This window comes from Micrasema longulum, unplaced genomic scaffold (genome assembly GCF_059751315.1).
Source record: "Micrasema longulum isolate JH-2025_06_02 unplaced genomic scaffold, ASM5975131v1 h1tg000020l, whole genome shotgun sequence".
NCBI classification, from domain to species: Eukaryota; Metazoa; Arthropoda; class Insecta; order Trichoptera; family Brachycentridae; genus Micrasema; species Micrasema longulum.
Window position 1 is genome coordinate 488,731 of NW_028277228.1, and position 21,723 is coordinate 510,453.

Consider the following 21,723-nt stretch of genomic DNA (forward strand, 5'->3'; position numbering starts at 1 on the left):
AAAGTCGGCTAATTCTTTCAAAACCTGACAGCCACTCACTAAGTCGGAAAAAAGAGCCCTCTTCACGACGACCGCAACTAATATTGAGGGACTGAGCAAGCACAGGGAGGCCATCCATTGCTGTTCTCTATTTTTGTTAATAATACTAAAAATGTGATTTTCAACTCGTGTTTTCTGTTATTTGCGGATGACTTAAAACTTTTCTTAAAAGGTGATAAGGTCTTCTCCAAACGGATATATCTAATATATGCGAATGGGGAAGGCGTAACAAACTTAGGTTTAATGTTTCCAAGTGTTCGGTCGCGTCTTTCACTAGATCCCGAAAAACTCTATTTTTTCGGTACAAAATGAATAACCAGAATGTGATACTAGCATCAAATGTTAAGGATCTGGGTGTTAAATTTATGAGCACCCTGATATTTCATAAACAAATAAAGACAATCAATGGTAATGCATTGAATATCTTAGGATTTGTTCTACGTACTGCCAGGGTTTTTGAAAATACCCTCGTACTGAAAACTCTTTACAACTCCTCGGTGCGAAGTAGACTCGAGAGTGGCTCGATGATTTGGGGGCCACATGAACTGAAGTTCTCCCTTATGATAGAGAAAATCCAAAAGAAGCTTCTGAGATATCTCTACATGAAAGAGTGCGGGTATTATCCTTGGCTCTATCCGACCGAGTTTCTCCAGGGTATGCTTGGCTACAACAGTTTAGAGACTAGAAGGAATGTGAATTTGACTACACATTTTTATTGATTGTTGCGCGGTATGGTCGATGAACCTGAGATTGTGATGGGCATCGGTTTGTATGTCCCTGATATAATTATCCCTATAATTGTCCCTAAGACAGCGTCAGCATAGATTGTTTTATATTCCGATTTACAGGACCAACCTGCCGATAGATATGCCTGTTGAAAGGGCTACCGCTATGCTGAACATCGCTCTGGATATTTATCTGTTCCATGTATCCAAAGGGGTTTTTTAATTTTTTTAATTAGTTTTATTTTGTCTTAAAATAGTACAAACATAATAAATTAATGTTCTAATATTAACTTATATCTAATTATTATTAAAACATATACTTATTATTAAAATTTCTAAACAATATACGTACACTTAAAAAGAAAACTTCTATAAAGCTAACACGAATAAGATTACTTTTTAAAAACTAACTTATCTGGTAAACACATGTTTTTTTAACTGACATTTAAATAAAATAATATTTTTTTGCTCTCTTATTTCTAATGGTATTTCCTTATAATATAACTGTACAGCTCGGTGCATCAACGAGTTCTGTGTATTTGTTTTCCTACGAAATGGTAGTCTTACTTCATGTTTTACGGAGCAGGATTCTTCTACTACTTTGACATGAGTTTTTTCGTGTATTATTTCATTTTTTAAAAATATGTACGTATTGAATTTATGTTTGTAATGTATATGTTTTATTTAAATAAATGAATTGAATTGAATCCTTTTTGGTTTACTTGAGAATGGCATACGATAGAGTGATATCCGTCGCTGCATACTGAAGTAGGAAGGTCTGAGGTTAAGTAATTAACAACAAAAACAAACCATCACGCCGTTTCCCCGTAAGGTTGGGCAGAGAGGATAGAACACCACATCACTCTATCTTTGCATACAGATCTCGCTTTCTCTACATTCATACATCTTCTCATGCGCGCGCGCCGATTATTCCGACTTTTGACATGTCCATCTTCAAGTATTTGTTGGATTTGGTCATGCCATGTCTTCCTCGGTCGTCCTCTATTTCTGCATCCATCATCATTCGCATTTTAAATTTTCTTAGCCGTTATTCCGCTGTCCATTCGCTCTACATGTCCAAACCAGCGCAGAGCTCCTATCTTGATTTTGTCGATAAGGCTTGTCTCAGCCTTACATGCCATAATGAACGGATCTCAACATTTGTGCATCTATTGTACATGAAGAGATCGCATTTTGACAGCATTCAGCCTACTTTCATCCGTTTTCCAAGTCCATACTTCGCTCCCATACGGACTAGGACTCCGTTCTGAATTGCTAATTTTTCCTTTTGCGAGAAACGCGTTTGCGTTAGGTAAGAACTGGATAAAATTTTATGTACGGCCATCAATAAAGCTAAAGTTCTCTTCAATTCCAGGCTAAAACATGAAAATATTTCTGCCTATCGAAGTATATTGATTAAACCGTTTCATGATCATAATGAACCGTTTTGACCGGTTGGTAGACACCCGTGCACCGTCTGGTGCGGGTGAGGGACTGCTGATGAAGTTCGCGTCATGTTTACCTGCATGTATAGAGGTGATTCTTCCTCACAGAGCGGCGGAAGAAACCCTTGCATCCGTCGCAGGAGGCGGCCCCGTAGTGCTTGCCCGTGGCGCGGTCCCCGCAGATGGCGCAGTGCTGGCCGGCTCCGCCCGCGGCTCCGTCCGGGCCCCCGCCCGCACCCACCGACAGCTGCATGTCCGTGTCCGCTGGAAGAAAAATGACCGTTTATTACATGAATAAAAAAAAAAATTGAATCTTTATATATATATTTTTTCTGTACGTGTGATGTCACTGAACTTCTTCTAAACGGCTTATCCAATTTACGAGCGGTTTTCAGCGAAATGTATATCTTTGCGCTGCGCATGTTCTGAGATACTAAAATTTTCAATCTAATATGTAAAAATAAAGTTAGGAGCACAATTATTTTTTCATTGCCCAACCAGGGTTGCATTCGACGAGAACGCATACATACAAAAAATTGAAGGATGTGGTTTTTTTTGTGTTTAAAAAAAGTTTTTTTAATGTTTATTTATTTATTTTTATTTGGGAAAAAAAACAACAGTTTTTACATATACGTATAAAAAAAATAAGAATACATATGAATGAAAATTGTGAAAACAGTCAATAAAAATTTTCCACAGTTGTGTTAGATATCGATTCAGTACATTATCAGTACCAAAATAAAAGTAATTAACAATTGTTAGGCACTTAGAAACCTGCAAATAAAATTAAAAATACATATACTTATTAACAGTTATAAAAATAAATTTAATAGAAACAAGATAAATTTTAATTTAAAGAATAAGAAAAGAAAAAAGTTATGTAAAAATAATGTAAAGGGTACAAAAATATAATAATATAATAATAATTTACAAACAACGTTCGGTTTTTATGGATCCTAATCAGAGTCTTTCCTTACAATCCTTGTAATTTCTTCCCAATTATTTATTTTTACTGGATTTTTGGTAATACTAAATAACATAACAGACATTCGATACATTTTTGAAAATCACATACCTTAATAGAGTGCACCTCTGTTGGTGAGAAGAGCAGAGTTTGACATTAGCAAAAAGAATTCTATATTGAAAAATTACTTATTTTATGTTTTGGAATTCCGCCATAAACAGATACTTAGGTACCTACATATCTATGAAAAGTCTCTTTCCTTTAATAGCAGGCAAGCCAACGTTCGGGCAGGACAATTTCTGTCGGGTCCGCTAGTTAATTATATAATATTATGGAATACAAGAAAGGCGATTTTTACAAGTACCTACAAACATATAGAAAATAGTAGGTATGGTTATAGCACGATCTAGGCAAACATTGCAAATTGCAAATATGACATCTTTAAGCCAGGGGTGATAACTCCGTTTTGATGCAGGAGAATCTCAAAAAAGGTGTTTAGCGAGATTCCGTTAACTGTTCTGAGGATACCTGGCAGAGATGAAAATAAACCGACGTTGGTTATATTCTGTACCAATCGAAAATACTGAAATTTTATGCATTCACATCCTTATTTTCACCAAGTAGGGGACTGAATTCGTAAACCAAATTTTATTTTTTTAAATTTCATTTTTTAACGCCCATAAGCCTTTTACATACATGGAAGTTATATAAAACATGAGTATACAGGTAACCAAATAATTGACGTAAAAAAAAAAATGAGGAGCAGAATTGATCATCTGTTACATGGGGCTAAGGTGATTAGTCTTACGCTTCAGGTGCCAGTCTGGGGGCTGGGAAATACTGCAGTGTAAAACCACTCTTTAAACCAATATTTCATGCCAACCTTTCCAGAAATCAAACCCGGGACCTCGAGTATGGTAGGCGAATGTGCCAACCACTGCACTACGAGACGGACTTATCTCCACTCGATTTCCTTTTTCAGGAATTTTACCTGAGATAATATTTTATTTGGAAAAGTTTTCACGCACACATAAGCAAAGTTAATTAAAGGTTTGAATGGACTCTAGACTATTCGTCCCAACTCAAAAATTTAGTAGGTAAAGGTAAAGTTTTTGAAAAGGTGACGTGGCGCAGTTGGTTAGACGGCTAACTGTAAAACTGGCGCCGCGGGTTCGATTCTTGCCGGTTGCAAGAAAAAATGCAATAATGTTTTTTTTTCTCTACCGGTTTGGGAGTTGTGGTGTATTTTTCATTACCTGCTTCCATATCCCCTCTAACCCACCGGCTGACAAGCCTCTAAATAGAGGCTTAGCATGTTATTCCTTTAAAAAGAAAAAAGTAAAAATAAAACTTAAATACGTACTCCTCTCAATATTTCTAAGAAGTGTGACTTAAATATGCGCATGATGGATTCTTTACATCATTTTGGAAGCATTGTCTGTGTAAAACGAGAGATTCTGTATTTTCGGTCTAGATGGCACACGAAGTGGAAGTCTTTCAAGGAGGTCAGACGAATCATTGTTTATTTATTTATACAATAATTCATTGGTTAACTCTTTAAAGCATGGTAGCATAAACTACACTCACAATCACATATTCAATGTATTTTTTTGATACTAGAATTGTAAATATTTTAATTACCAGATCTCTTAGACGAATGTGTGGGAAATCAATGTATGACAGGGTTACAAATGATGAAATCAGGCGAAGGTTTTAATCTGAGTCTGGTTTAATTGATAAGATTAAGAAAGGGTCTCTGAGATGGTTTGGTCATGGAGAACGAAAGATTGGTAAAACATGTATATATGGCGAGAATGAACGTTAACGTGGGACGAAGACGACCGAGGAAGACGTGGCATGATTAGATAAACCAAAATCTTAAGTCTGGTCATATCAAGAGCAGGCAGAACCGAAGGGCATGTATGAAAATGGAATCACATAGGAATGTATGCCGGGATAGACGTATGTGGGGGTCCATCCTCTCTGCCTACCCCTACGGGGAATTAGCGTAATGGTAGTAGTAGATAATACAATATAGACTGAATGCCTCAATGTGCACTGGTGCAATGAATATCCTTCATATTTCAATTTATTTCATTTATCTCTGCCTAACTTCAAAAACTTATTACATTTCTCAACTAACTTTGTACAATTTGTAGAACCTTGTTATTGGTTCTGAATATATGCAATATATGCAACTTATCTCTTATTTAATATAAATACATATATGTATTTTTTTTCAATATATTCTTGTCAAAAATAGGAAATCAGCTTCAATAAATCGGGTTACAATAATTTTGTTTAATATAGTTAGTTATTTTATTGGTGATTATTGAGTATAAATTTGATAAGTATAAAACATGTAGGTTTTTGCCGATATACTCGTAATATGTGTATGTATCAATATGTCATACGGCATTATTATTTTTAAGCACTATTTCAACATGATATGTAAATGGCGAAAATGCCGGGTATAAATAAATAGACATGCATTTTCGTTAACGTAACTATTCACTGACTGATTTAGAGTGGTTTACTTATTTACATTTTTTTGTTTACAGTTGTGAAATTTTTTATTACATAAAGTTTTATTTAATTATAAAAATAAAATAATCCCACATAGGCATGGCCTGTGCGTGCGGGTATACTAAATCTAGTAATTCACTATTAAAAAAAAATATATAGCTTTGTCCCAAAGAGTTAACATAACTCTTGGATTTCAAAATTTTAATTGCAAATTAGCACATTAAATAAATTTATTTTATGGCTCTCATTGTACAGAGCAAATTTATATCATAATCATTAAAAACATACAATTACGATATACTCGAGTATTATTTTTAATGTTATTTCTACTTTGTGAAGACAGAGCGGAATCATTAAAAGACATCGTTTTCTCAATGAAGGGTTAGGGATCAAAGGAATAACTACAAAACAAGCATCTGTAATGGACAGTAAACTTATTTAAATGGTTTTGAAGTTAATATTATATGATTGAAGTAATATATTGTAGAGTTAGTTGGGTGTTAATTAATGTTACGCAAGTCGCTTGATTGGATTCTGCGAATATTAAGGTCGAGTCGAGATTTACATAAGATACTCCAAGTACCTACGCAGCGGGTGGAGAGTGGCATATATATGTGAAGAAACCGGTTACTGGCTAATTATACCGCAGAAAATACATCGACAAAACACAAGTTCGGCGCCTATTTCGAGATGTGGCAGAGCGACATTTCCCTAATCGACAGGGCCGCACTGATATTTTAATTGATTTTATTTTATTAATATTTACGCCCATAAGGCTTTTACACACATGGAAGTTATAAACAACATAAAATTTAAAAAATACAATATAAATTTTCCTACTTACCTAAACCCTTCAATGAGGAAGTTCAGAGTTTTTATATTTTTTAATATACTATTTAACTAAGTGTATACAACAAAATATTGAAAACACTATATTATGAAAAAAGTGGGGGTTAAAGAGACGGGGGTAAAGTAAAGACATTTTGCACAAATCAAACGGTGACAAAGTTCAAAATTTAACCGAATCGTGACGTATTAGGGGTGTGGCCGATGCAATGAACCGTTTTCGCGGGATTTGAAAATCAAAAACTCAATTGTTTGTCGGTCGCATGTGGTCAGCGTCAGGTCGTTGCCTACCATGCAAGAGGTCTAGGGTTCGATTCCCGACATGGTTGACATGAAATATTTATTTAAAAAGGTGTTTTACACTAGAATATTTCACAGTCCCTGGGCTGGTACCTGAAGCGTAAGACTGATCATCTTGCGTTATGACGGTTTGATAGTATTTTTCAAAAGTACGATAAATTTCAAAACCTTATTCTAAAAAAAGCTTTATATAGATTATTATTTTCTGTTAACAGTCAACTATTTAAAAAAGTTGTACATATATTTGTGTGAAAAATACGTAGGTATGCTTTTAGTTCTTAATAATGTTTATATTGCTTTTTAAATTCATATAATTTCTTATTCTGAATTATTTAATTAAATTTCTTTAATTTTTTTCTTCGTAAAGAAAAAAGAAGAAATTTGCTGACAAGCTGGTTTCGCGGTTTAGTGGATTTCATTACTTTTCCTTTTATATTTTCATTTCATGATTACCTTCTTAAATAAAAATAAACTCATTAAAAAAAAAAATGGTACATATAGAATGAATAATGAGTCTCATAAAATACGCTACAAAATGAAATACATACGATGTGACGTCGACAATAAACAAGGTAGGAATGACAATACAATATTCTGCCAACACTAGTCAATTTAGAATTGCTTTAAGAAAGAATTTTGAACAAATTGTTGAAAAAGTCGAATTCATAAAAACGTCTCTAAATCTGGCCCTGCGAGTTGGTTTATTTTTGGCTGATCGTAGCATGAGAAGAAAATCTGAACAAAAATACAATCCGCGTTAGATCAAAGTATTTTTATACAGTTTTAAATGGTAACCATACTTGTGCGTAGGTACAAAACTATGTCTGACCGTATTTCGTCATCACTTTTGGAGGTGTGTCAAAGCCAAGTGAGAAAGGTCAACGGATTTTTCGTGTTCAGAAAATTCAGTCGCTTTTTTTCAGAAGCTGAAAGCCGAGCGTTATGAAAGTTTGTAGTATTCAGTTTCAGCGTTATAATTTTACGAGAGATAAAAATTATTTTTTCTTTCGAATATATATTTTTAATCCTGAAATACATTTGTATGCGTAACTAATGAACAGCGCCCGAGCGCTGTTCATTAGTTACATAGTGCAGATTTTGTAAAGAAAATGGATGAAAATAATAAATTATAAAACGGGATATTTATGTGGGATTTTCATTAAAAAAAAGATACAAGATACACACACCTAGATAATAATAATTAAAAAAAATATACTTTTACTAAAATTAGGTTGTACATAAAATTGATAAAATAACGACATCCTGAAATTCTCCAATGTTTTTTATTTTAACAGCATTTTATTGTAATTTATATGTATTTATTGACTGACTTATTCAGTCCATTAACTGACTTATTCAGTCCATTTAACGTTTTTCTACTGACATTTTGTGGTGGAACTGCAATTCAATAATAATAATAATAAAAATATTTATATAGTTTTATTCCACTTTTATTTATTAATTTTTACTAGTGACCGGGTTTCGTCGTGACAAAAAAGTCTGACGATGTCGGTATAATTAAAAGTGGAATAAAACTAAATACGTATTTTAATTATTTTAAGGGTAAATACATTTAAAAAATAATAAATGGTATAATTGAAATAAAATGCAACTAAAGGAAATAAATCTAGGACAAAAAAAAATACTACCTCAAGTCAAGATCTGGTCTATCTTAGTCATTGTTCAAATTATAAAGATTCGAATCGACACTTGTTTTTAATGTTGAAATAAATAAAATAGTCGAAGAAAGAACACACCAATTTTACAATATTTTGAGTTTGTTTAAATGTTTATAGAAAAAATACTGGATTTTACCCCCTAGGGAGTCATTAAGAATTACAAATTACAACAGGGATAAAGAACATTTTATAGAATATGGAAGTCTAAGCATTTACAGGGCTTATGACCTGTCATTGGAATTGAAGAAATATGGATGTTCAAACACAGGCAAAATGGTAATTGTTACACAGTACAGTGTGTGAAGTGGCCACTTAAACCAGCCAATGACAGGTCATAAGGCCTGTGAATGCCTAGACTTCCATATTCCCTTCTCTAAAATGTTGTCCATTCCTGTTAACCCCAATTTTAGTTTAAAATAGCAATAGAAATTTAACCAGTTATTTTTAAGAACATAGAAATTTAAAGGATCGCGGTCAAGCTTTCAAAATAAATAGGATAAATAAAATGAAATATTATTAAAATTAGTTTAAAAAATATGAAGAAATATGGATATTCAAACATGGGCAGAATGGTAATTGTTACACAGTACAGTGTGTAAAGTGGCCACTTAAGACAGCCAATGACAGGTCATAAGCCTGTAAATACCTAGACTTCCATATTCCCTTCTTTGAAATGTTTTCCAACTTTGTTGTAATACATTCACCTAATTAGTCGTTTTAAAAACAATAATTGATGAGAACAACATAGACGTTTTTAAACAAAGATAACGGTTCATATAAAGCATAATATTATGAAAATGCCCACAAATACTTAAACGTATGTGTTTGGACCATCCATTATTTTTTTTATTTTAAAATTAAAAACTAACACATTAAGTAAGAGTAAGTAAAAAGGTTTATTAAAAAAAAAAGAAACATATGTACAGATGAAAATAGCCTTTATAATCGCGGCCCAGTGCCTCGATTATAAACGCTATCTTCATCTGTATATATCGAGACGGTATACTTAACTTCTGTACTATCTGTACAGAAGTTAAGTTATGTTCTACCTACTTGACATATTGACGAAACAAGCCAATGGAATGACCGCAAACAATTAGTCCGCGTTCCTTACGTCATTAACATTTAAAATAGTTCTCATTTTCATTTTAAATAGGTTTCTGTAATAAAAAGTGCTCACTTCAAAGCAATTATAATCTCCAATAAATCCCAATTCAAGCAAAAAAATGTTCGCTTGAACGTGAATTTTGCATGACTTTTGGAAATCACCTAGACGGTACACTTAATGATCGTCTGTATGTATCTAATGATCTGTACCGATCGACAACAAAGCCGGCTCCTATAACGTCTCGGTACATACACTCGAAAAGATAGTAAAACAGATGGAAAAAATATAATAACTAAATTATTTTTTAAGAGTGGTAACTTTCTGACGCATATAATCTGTGTCTGACGCCTAGATACTCTTATTTGTTAATAGGAGAGAACCCAGCGACATTATTTCCACATCTAGGCGTTCGTTTGATTAAAGTGACAGTTATGTCGGAATTTAATTCGACTTCAAAACTTACTTATTTCTCTCTCATATTTTTAATAGGCTTTTAAGAAAAAAAGTGCCAGCCTCAAAACGATGAAAATTTATAAAAAAATCATAATTAAAGGAAAAATTGCTCGGTGGAACAAAATTTTGGACACTTTTAATGCGTAGATAAACGTATTGAGGGGTTCTAGACTTGTCGGTATAAAATGATGTACTTACATCAAAACTTGATAGTGGGGGTATCGATACTATACCTTTGTAGTCGGTCGGGAGACTTTTATCTTTAACTATGACGTCATACTGAAGCTATGTCATTTTAGAGCGTAGATATGTGTACCGCGACGTACGCTTCCCCTTGATTCATATCGATGTACCTACACAAAACATAAAATGGGGGGGGGGGAGTTGGTAGTATATCTTTATAATCGCTAGAGGGAATTTATCTTCAACTATACCGTCAAGGTGAAGGTATGACGTATTTATCTTCCCATCATAATCGAGGCCCGGGTGCCATTCGTGTCTTCCACGATAATCCGAGGCAATAAGCCTACTTTTTTTCGGTGATTTTATAATTTGTAATACCTTTGATAGGATACTGAGAAAGAAAGACTGGAGAAAACCCCTTATATACTTTTAAAAAGTTAAAAGTCGTGTTTTGGTTATGAAAATTCGCAACACCTGTAATATCTTTCTGGTGGAAGAATTGACAAGTGTAGTAAGCGATAAAGATCCATTTGCAGTTATATTTATATAATAATACTATCGCGTTTTCTTTACCGTATAAAAATACCGATGTTACAGGAGTATTGTAACTTATCTTATCTTGGATTATTTTTTACAAACTCGGGGGTCGCTGTACGGAAAACTATTCATAGATAAACATCTGATTGAAAGGCAGTGCGGTTATAATCTATTGGTGTGAAAACGAATAAAATAAATACTATTATTGTATGTATTTAGATACACTATCAGCATTAAGCTGATGCACGCACATCTTATATACCGTGTTTCAATAAAATACAAAAATCGAAAAAAAAAAACAAAACAAAAACTAATAATAGCGCGTATTTCCCATTGTATTTGTGTGACGATTTTTATTATGTGAGAACGCGTGATTTTTTTAAAAATAAGCTAAATGTATTTTAAAACATGATTTTTTATATATTTATTACATATACGGCCTAGGCCAATTACAACAGTTACACGAAGAAACATAAATACAAGAAACTGAACCAAAAGAACATAAAACTGAGTAGCAAAGACAAACAAGGGCAAAACAACAACTGTATACAATATATTTATAAAAACGAATGACATAAGACTTCGAGCTAAACTATGGCAATTCAACTTCATATCACGCTGTTTAGTCGCGAAGAGATCTACGAAAAGCCGGAAGATCTATCCCAAAGAATCCCAAGTCGTGTGATGAATTGACTAATCTACACATTCTGGATATTGGGGCATAAAAACAAAAGTAGCTCTTAGAAGATTTATATGCACAAGTTCATAGATGCGGATTGACGGATAGTTAAAAATGGCTCCGAAATTTAAATATTTGGGTAGTTAATAAGTTTTTGTTTAAACAAAAATATTAATTCAATTTGATTAACATGTAAGAATTCTAAAATATAAATTGATGCATAAACACCACATATGAGGGGGTTAAATGCAAAACCGCTACTGTGCATGTTCACTGTTTTTGGGAGGATCAATTAAACCAGCAGCAAAAATACTATTTCTTTAAAGTTCAATGTGCAACTTGTGCGTGGTATAACAAACAAGTAGCGAAAATACTATTCATTTTAAGTTGAACGTGCACATTGAACTTAAAAGAAATAGTCACTTGGCTACTGGATTTGCTGATCTTCCCATAAATAGTGATCATGCACAGTGGCCGTTTTGCATTTAACCTCCTCATATGTCGTCTTCTATCAGCTTCAGTAATATCCTTAATCATTCAAATTTGTTAGAGAAAATTCTTGATGGAAGTCGCTAGTTATTTATTATAGAAATAAATGACGAGCCCACAAATTTAGAATAACCATGTATTTACCAAGTAGCACTTCGTTGAAAAGTCCTTTAGACAAACATAATCCAGGTCTATTATTATTATTTTTTTTTATTTTATTAATTTATCCATGCCCATAAAGCTTTTACATACATGGGAGTTATATAAAACATGAGAATATAAACAGCATAACATTTTTTTAAAATACAGTATAAAGCAATAAAAGATATAACAGTGTTTAGAAGTAAAGTTGGTATAAAAAAAAGAAGATGAGTATAAAAACAACATAAATTCAAAAAAATACAATATAAAGAAATAAAAGATAGGAACAGTGTTAAGAAGTAAATTTGGTATAAAAATAAAAAGATGAGTGTATAAACAACATAAATTAAAAAAATAAAATATAGAACTGTTTAGTTGGGTTAAAAAAAAATAACAATAATAAAATGAAAAAAAATAAGCTATAGAAGCTAGATATATTTTTTAAAATATTAAAAAAATATATAAGCAAATAAAGTACAAACATACCAAAGAAATGCAGTTAAAGGTTTAAAGCAGCTAGGTACATAATGTTATAAAATACAGTATAAACAGAATATTAAGTATTTGATATGGAACATATACATTGATATTTAAAATTTAGACTCACGTTAAAGACATCGATGTTGTCAGCATATTATCTACAATTACGAGTATTTAACCCTCATTTGCCGATGATGTGTAGCCTGTACACATTGCATCTAATAACTTTAACATCTCAATTAATATTATAAACACTGGGCTAAAATTTTCGTCATTCCTCCGTTACACATTTACGTATCGGTCAAAATATTTTTTGATTAAATAAATACTTATTTGGCACAGAAACGGCATTTTATCAGAAATCGGAGATAAATCACCAATACATTCGAAAGTTTACTGATGTGCCCGAATGTCAAGCGTATGAAGTAAAAGAGTACCGAATATACGATTGCGTCACATATTCTCTACGTCTCACTCTTGATACTACAGGTATATTTGGGAGCGAGAGAGACAATTTCACACATCACACGCGCGAATCGCAAAGTTGCCAATACTTCAGTACAGTGACCACAGTAGCTCGCCAGGCTTCGAGCGTGACTTAATTGTTTTTTCATGTTTTTAGCTATAAGCTTTTAAATATTATCACTTTTGATTTCAACTGTAAATAATTGAAGCAATTGCTTAAGGACATTAAATTTTTCATATGAAAAATCTCTGATTTTTCCATGTCTATCAACGACGCAGCTCCCTAACGCGAGTTTTTTTTTGCTAATTATGTAGTGAATGGTAAGCACATTATCCCTACGGATTTTGAATACATTTATTTTCGTAGTAAATATACCAACGTCGAAGATGTGATTGGAGTATCACTGACTCAGAAACATTGCTGACAAAACCCTTCGTGACAGAATATGAAACACAGAGATCCGAAGAATATGCGAAGTCGATGATATTGTAAGGTGGGGACGACAGAGAAGAAGGTTCTGGAATGAGTATATGACCAGAATGGCGGAATCAAGGGCCGTAAGAACAGCGAGGGACAGTTTACCTCAAGGACGATCTCCAACAAGACGGAAGAACAGCTGTTAACTCGTGCAGAGAACACTTTTGCAAAGAGGAAACTTGCTGCAGAGAGAAACAGGCAAACAGGCCTAAAACAAGTGGAAGAAGTATCACCCGTCTTTTATTTGTATAAAATAAATCCTTATCCGTTAAATTATAAACTAATAGATATTAAACACCATTAATAACACAGTTATCTAATTTGTCATATTTCCATCACATCTCGTTGAAGTTTGAAGGATTTAAGTAAATCGCTATACCTGCTAATGATATTATGCACAATTTTTTAATACGTTATTCTATGCAACTGACGTCACACTAAAAATGTGTAATGACGGTTGCATTTGATTGTTGGTTTGTGGGAAGATGATGAATGATTGTAGTCTGACTACGAGGAAAGGAACTGAGTTCAAAATACTGTGGTTTAGAGGAATCCTTATCAAGAGAATGACTAACATATAAACATTCAGATAAGATGCATTATTCACAATAAAATAATTGCAAATAAATATTTGATCTAGTTACATTTTTTACTATGTGTTTTAAAACTATCTATGTTTTTCACTGTGTCTAATACCTTTAATTATTTTTCTATATATTGATTACTGTTTTTTATACATTTTTTTGACTGGCTTAGAACAGGGTAAATAACCCTAGTTAGATAGTCAAAGCAACGTTGTATAAATGGATAACATTATGAATAGAATATGATAATAAATAAATAAAAAGTTTCTTTTGATAATGGTATAATTCTTCTTACCTTCATTTGTAAGTTCCAAAGTATTATGTTTGTATTATTAGTTTGCAAAGTATTATGTTTCAGAAATGATGAAATATTGGAGTGTTATTATTTTTACACGAAAATCAAAATTTCTTGATGTTCTTCCAACGTAAACTGAAGGACAAGAATTGCATTTTAATCTATTTTTACCTTTATTATTAAGCAATTTATCAATATTGTTATTAGTATAAAAAGCAGGTTTGATATTATAAAAATTTAAATACATTTGTGGATAAAGTATTTACGTAAATAATTATTCTCCATTTATTATCATAATTAATACCATTATAATTACTGTTGACGGGATATGAAAATTGTTGGATTGATTTTTTCTTTCGTTTTTTTTTATTTAAAAGAGCATTTAATAAATCAATTGTATACCCATTATTAATAGCAATTTTTAAAAATTAAATTAAATTTATTTTCGAAGTGACGATTAGAAAAAGAAACATTTATTAAATAAATCAGTGGACATGATTATTAAAATGCATGTGTTGGTTTTATATTTTTTGTGCAACAACCATGGTGAAGGTGTATAGTGGGTTTCGCATGTTGGTTTAATTTGTGTCCTGACGAAGAGACGGGTATGTCTCAAAACCGGTAGACATAGAAAAGTCGGTAAGTGGTTAATATATACAAATATTTTAAAACATTTAGTAAATTTTTTTTTGTCTTCAAAAATATATACGTGAGTTGATTTACGAAAACATTTCAATTTTTGGACCATGATCTTTTAGTCGTAAAGAAACCAATTGTGTTAGAGCGGAGTTCGATCCTATGACACAGAGTCTATGACCTATCCATGGGACCACAACCCGTCTCGATTAAAACTAAAGGTATTCTATTTATTATATCATTATTGGGCGGTATATTATATCATTATATCATATCACGCGAAAGGTTCTAGGTTCGATTTCCGGTGAGAACACAAAAATTTAATGTGATTTTTCTCAAGCTCGGGTTTTATGTGCTGCAATTCACCACTGTAATTGGGCCTCCTGGCCTGTTGTGGTGCAAAAAACAACTATATACATATTATTGGAATATTTTTGGAACCTCTAAGTTCAGTCATATCACTCCACTACTTCGGGAATTACACTGGCTACGTTTTCAACAGAGGGTGGAATACAAACTCTGTTGGCTTATGTATAAGTCACTACACTACTCCGCTTCGGAATATATAAGGAAACTTTGCATCCCAGATGAACTAGCTGACAGACGTCTTAAGCTTAGATCAGCTACGTCTACGTCGAGAGGAAAATATATTATACCTCTACGCAAACAGCGCATTAAATTCGGTGAACGTGCATTTGCGGTCCCAGGCCCTATGGCATGGAATGCTCTACCAGCAGAGGTGCGAGGCTGTGAGAGTGAGGTGATGTTTCGGAAAAATCTTATAAGTCACCTCTTAATCATTTGAATAAATCCGTAGCATATGATAACAAAGTAAATTGTGTTACTTAAATTACAAATTCAAAATTTAAAATTAAATTGATTTATTTACATAATCGCATTGCAAAGCGCCCTTAAGGTATTACATTACGAAAATGGCGCTATATAAGTTATCCATAAAAATAATAAATAAAATACAACAGTAAAATTCATGCAAAATCTGCAATAAAACACGCATCGAAAAATATTTTTAATAATTTAAATCATTTATCATAAAAATTACTTAGATTCTGGGACAGAAAAAATATGATTATTCAAGTTCTATTCTCTCATTGAGAATCAAACCCGGAACACATGTAGAGAAGCTAGTGTCTTGGACGTGCACACAAAGTTATTTATTTACCTTTTACTTCGTCTCAATTGCCTATGAATCATTCTCATTTCCTGATCGCTCCTCGCGATTATTCTTTACTCCACAATACAGCTGTTTTGTAACATGGCGCACTGGATCTAGGAGACTCACGATCAGCAGATAAGGGTTAACGCCATTTGTTTACTATTATTTTAAGTGGTCAGTGACTCAAATCCAGAAGTTTTAAATATAAAATGCAATCGACACGTTCCACGTTTAATTATCATATTATGTTATAGTAAAACATTTTTTAAAATATACGTGCTGTTCTTAGAATAGTGGAAGTTTTAAGTGCCTTTTCAGGGCAAAATAAAATATTGAATTCCAAATGTGTTAAAAGCCTTGCTTATTTAACAGGAAAAATAAACTAGTTATCATTTCACAATACCAAAATTACCAACGCAGGCCATTTTGTAAACTAATTATAATTAAAATTATTATTATTTTTTATTATTTATAAATCATATCCAACAAAGAATTTTACAAGTAAAATACGTTGAATTACATTCCCAGGAGTTACAACAACTCAATTAGGGACATAAATAATATTAAAATAAAAAAAAATAACACATATTGAGAACAACAAAGAAACAAAGCAAGTTTAGCACCTTTATAACTAAATATAGCACAACAATATATACGCCAAAAACCTTTTCATACACAAGCAGAATAAATATATAAAAAAAACGCTTTTAAGAATAAAAAAAAGTAGTAAATCTACTAAGGGAGATAAGGTTATTTATGGAGTCTGATTTCTTTTTTTCTCTCGCAATATTATTCTTAAACTTTTCTTTATATTTAAAAATGTTTTTCCTTTTTTTGTTTTTTCATATTTATGTATTTATTTCGTTAATATTTTTGGTTGCTTATGTGTATTTACCTACTTGTTACTATTGTTATAGTTATGAAATTTTATAATTTTTTTGTTATGTTTTTATATATGTATTTTTTTTTCTTTTCATATTTATGTTCAATATATGTTAAAGGCAATTTATGCCGTTTATGTAAAATAAATAAATCACATGCCATGCAGATGATGCAGCCATAGTGATGATGAGAACATATCCATCTCAGTTAGTAAACATGTGGATGCCTAAGAAATGTCGTATAGTACAATGAACACATGATTATTGGAAACATAATTCGGATATACAAAACGTGTGTCAGACCGATCATGGTGTTAACAATAGAGGCGAGGATAGATAAGAGAAAATAAAAAATACGAAAAAACATTAATTATAATTATATCATTAGCGATGGATTGGCATAGTTTAGCTCGAAGTCTTATATGTTTATTGTTTATTAATATATTGTAACCTACCATTATTTTGGTGCCCTTGTTTGTCTTTGTCTTCGTCGGCTTAGTGGTTTAATGGTCAGCGAGTTTGCCTACCATGCAAGACGTCTTGGGTTTTATTCCCGACATGGTTGATATGAAATATTTATTTAAAAGGGTGTTTCACACTAGAATATTTCATAGTCCCTGGACTGGTAACTGAAGCGTAAAACTGATCATCTTACCTTCTATATACATTCGTAATTTGCTTAGGCCATTAAGGTATATAAAAACAACACTGATTTTTTTAAAAGATTTTTTTTGATTCAGAAAAAACGTATTCAAAGATTTTAAAAAAAGTACAACTATGTAAGTCCTGATGAGCCACTTCTTAAGCTTAACAATTTACAGGGCTTATGACCTGTCATTGGATGGTTTAAGTGGCCACTTTACACACTGTATAACATTTACCATTTTGCCTATGTTTGAACATCCATATTTCTTCAATTCTTCTATTTGTTGATTTTAGTGAAGTTTAAGGGCTGAAACCTTAATTGTTGTGAAGAAATCCAGTCTTTTGTCTACAAACATTTGGACACACTCAAATATTGTAATAAAACCAACTGGTCCAAGAAGTTTAAAAATTGGAAAATTGTTTTCACGCGTTGCCTAGTACGTGAAATAATTCAATCAGATTAATCTCTTCATAACAATAAAGGTTTCAGCTCTTTTACTTCACTAAAATCGACAAATGTAAGAATTGAAGAAATATGGCTGTTCAAACATCGGCAAAATGGTGAATGTTACACAGTGTGTAAAGTGGCCACTTAAACCAGCCAATGACAGGTCATAAGCCCTGTAAATGCCTAGACTTCCATATCCACTTTTCAAGCAATTCGTCATTGGGTGCTCAATCACAAGTTATACCGAAAAAGCTATAGAAAACAAATACTCGTACAAGTGCAAAGAACACAATAACAAAATGAAATGTTTAACACAAGAAATTAAACTAGAACATTCTTCTACGTGATATAAAATGTATATCTATTATTTTTATAAACTAGGATTACAAAATTTTGAATTTTATTCGAAATGCAAAAAACGTCAATTAAATAGGCATATAACTGTTCATATGTAATGGCGGAGTAAAAAAATATGGTAAAAAGTATCTTAATTAAATCCGAAAATGAATATCTGACATGTAGATATTAGTAATCATTACTTATGTATGAAACTAAACGCATAAACTAAACAAAAAAAAACACATTTAAATTAATCTCTAATCCACAGATTTAAATGTTAAACATTAGCATTAAATTATGGGATACAAAAAATACTGAAGTGCGTAAGCCGTTATATTTTTATTTATGTACATAAGTTTTTGTATATTTTGGTTTGTCGAAACTGATGCGAGTGAATAGGAATATATTTCGGATACATATATTGATTGTAGGTGTCCTACGGTGAAGGAACGAGTAATTTACATACATTTCTTAAAAGCGTTATTGTTTCCGTTAGCATTTTAGTAAACGTTTAAGTAACAAGAAAGCTATGAAGAAATTTCATTGACATTTTTTTTATTTTTTTAAATTTTTTTTAAATTTAAATCTCTAAGTAGGGCACACATATCATACATATTGTTATGTGTGTTCTAATAATAACATTGCAAATATATTTAATTTATAAATTGTTTATCACATATGTCTTAACCATTATTTTAAATTTTGATATGTTTTTTTCTTCATAAATATTTTTTTCCATTTCGTAATACTTTTTAATTGCTTTAAATAAAATTGAATTTCGTGACTTTGCCTTTTTCCTAAATGGAAGTCTAATTTTATTCTTTTCTCTAGTATTGTGATCGTGTTCATGCTGGTTCCGATAAATTTTTTTCCAAAATTCTGTTTTTTTATTAGAGTTTATAATTTTATGAACAAATATCATTGTATTGTAAAATATTCTTTGTTTATATGTTAATAATTTCATTTCATTTACCATCGACTTTACCCTCGTATATCTGTTTTTTTTCAAAATGATTCTAAAGGCTTTATTTTGTAATACAGTTAGTTTATCTATGTTTCTTTGTTTGATAAAAATAAAATGCTACTACAGTAGTTAACGTGTGGTTCAATAATTGCTTTGTAAATAGTTTTGCAGGAGTCCTTATCAATAAATCTTCTGATCCTTCCCAAAATTGATATTTTTTTTGCAATCTTATTTATTACCATCTTAGCGTTTTGGTGAAATGTAAGTTTTGAATCCAACATTACACCTAAATATTTAATTTCAGTGACTTTGAAATTACGCTGTTGACAATTTAAGCTAACGGGTGATTTAAAACGGGTGAAAACATTTTTTTGTTTTTCGACGTATTGGCGCAAGATAAAAACGGTAGATATTATGGCGTTAGTCGGAGACCCAGGGTATTCAGGGCCCCGATTACAATAGGAGGGTAACATTTACATTCAAGTTTATCTATAAAGTAAAATTAAGTTTTCTGTATGCAAAGCATACATTTTTTTTCTTTTAAACATGTTCAAATATTGGTTACCGATAAAGATACTTTAAATGTTCATGCAAATACACTCATTTTCGTACACACATATCGATTTTTCTTTATAGACAGTCGAAGATAACTCTGTTAACTTTCTTATTGGTAATCGGGGCCCCGGGGTGGTATTTTTGTTCTTCTCTACCCCCCAGAGAGTAAATAATTGTAATATTTTTATTTTTTAATGCGACGACACGTTGCTTCGTATAATGGCCACCCTGATGATTAAACGTCAAATGATGTATAAAACTGCCTCAAAAACGGAAATAAAACTAATATGGTTTGGTCAATTCTAATCATTAAGTGTTTTGGGTTAAGCTAGGGTTTCCTAGGACAGCGGTGCCCGTATCTTAACGACCGTAGTGAACGGTGATGCGGTGGACAGCCGTCGTAGTGGTGACTAGAGAGTGGTTTTATTTTTTAACGGTGTTATCAACACCATTTTTATAGGAAACCACTCTCTAGTCACCGTTACGACGGCTGTCAATCGCATTAATGTTCACTACGGCCGTTAAAATACGGGCACCGCTGTCCTAGGAAACCCGAGCTTAATGCTTAAGGTCGCAATAATGTTCTAAATGAAAATCATCATGTTTGATTTCACGTGCTCACATTTTTTTAAGTTAAGAAAAATAAACAAATAAAAAAATGTTTAAAAAAAAAAAAAAAAACTAACTGTTACACACACATAAAGCAGGGGTTGTTTAAGACTTGAATGCACCGCATATTGTAACCAATGACAAAAAATATTGTAACATTCATGTAAAAAGACAGAGAAATTACAAAATTATCGTGAATTATGTTTTAATCTATTCGCTCATAGTTCTTAATTTAAACAAAATTATCTATAATTTTTTAAATCTCGTTAGGGTTACAAAAAATGTTATAAGGTCAAGTCTCAATCGTAATAACGCCCTACCGCTTTTAGAGCCGCCCATAGGGACAAAAACAATTCTAGGATTATCAATCACGAAGTTAGCTACAGTTGGCAGCAAAACCACGGGCCGCAGTTTCTCAGCTCTAGAATTACAAGCACAGCGTCGGCTACACGTCTGTTGTTAAACCAACCATCCAAACCGAAAATTTGCATCGCTTTTGTTCTATGCAATAGAGCGAAATGGCATCTCTGTAAGCGGATCGCGTATTATTATTTTGAGGGTCAAGTCATGTCTCGTATGATTATTGAAGTCATCGTGTACTTTTTAAGGTTAATTTAAAATTTGTCTCTAATTAATATTTATCAAAATTTCATGACCGCAGGAAAAATGTGTAAACCGCATGGATTTTGTACTAAATATAACAGTGTTAAATGTGCAAAATTTCGTGCCTAAAGGCAGCATCAAATTGTTTTCGTGTGTTGTGGAGTGGTGTGTTGGGGAGCCATTTGGCGCGTATCGCTTATATGGATATTGTATGGGTAGAATTACACCGCTCTCGTGTGCTGTGTCGAGGCGCCTCGATATTTTTTTTCATTTCACATAAAGCTATTTATTTTATATTTTCTATATGAACACCTCACTGGGTATAACGCATAACCCGTGCCGAGGCATTCATTTACATTATTTTTATATTATGTAGTTACAGTAGTTGGTATCTATAATAATATATACGCATACATACACACACATAAATGAAAGCAAAAATGTAAGCATAAA

General features: G+C 32.2%; 1 protein-coding gene across 7 annotated transcripts in view; it reads right to left on the minus strand.

The window, feature by feature from the left end:
* LOC148285616 (transcription factor HNF-4 homolog) overlaps positions 1–21,723 on the minus strand; it is a 233,560-nt gene that overhangs the window by 52,073 nt on the left and 159,764 nt on the right. For all 7 annotated transcript variants that reach the window (XM_088243220.1, XM_088243211.1, XM_088243203.1 and 4 more), the window contains exon 2: positions 2,287–2,473. In XM_088243220.1, coding sequence (XP_088099346.1) covers positions 2,287–2,473 — 187 coding nt within the window. The remainder of the gene's footprint in view (positions 1–2,286; positions 2,474–21,723) is intronic.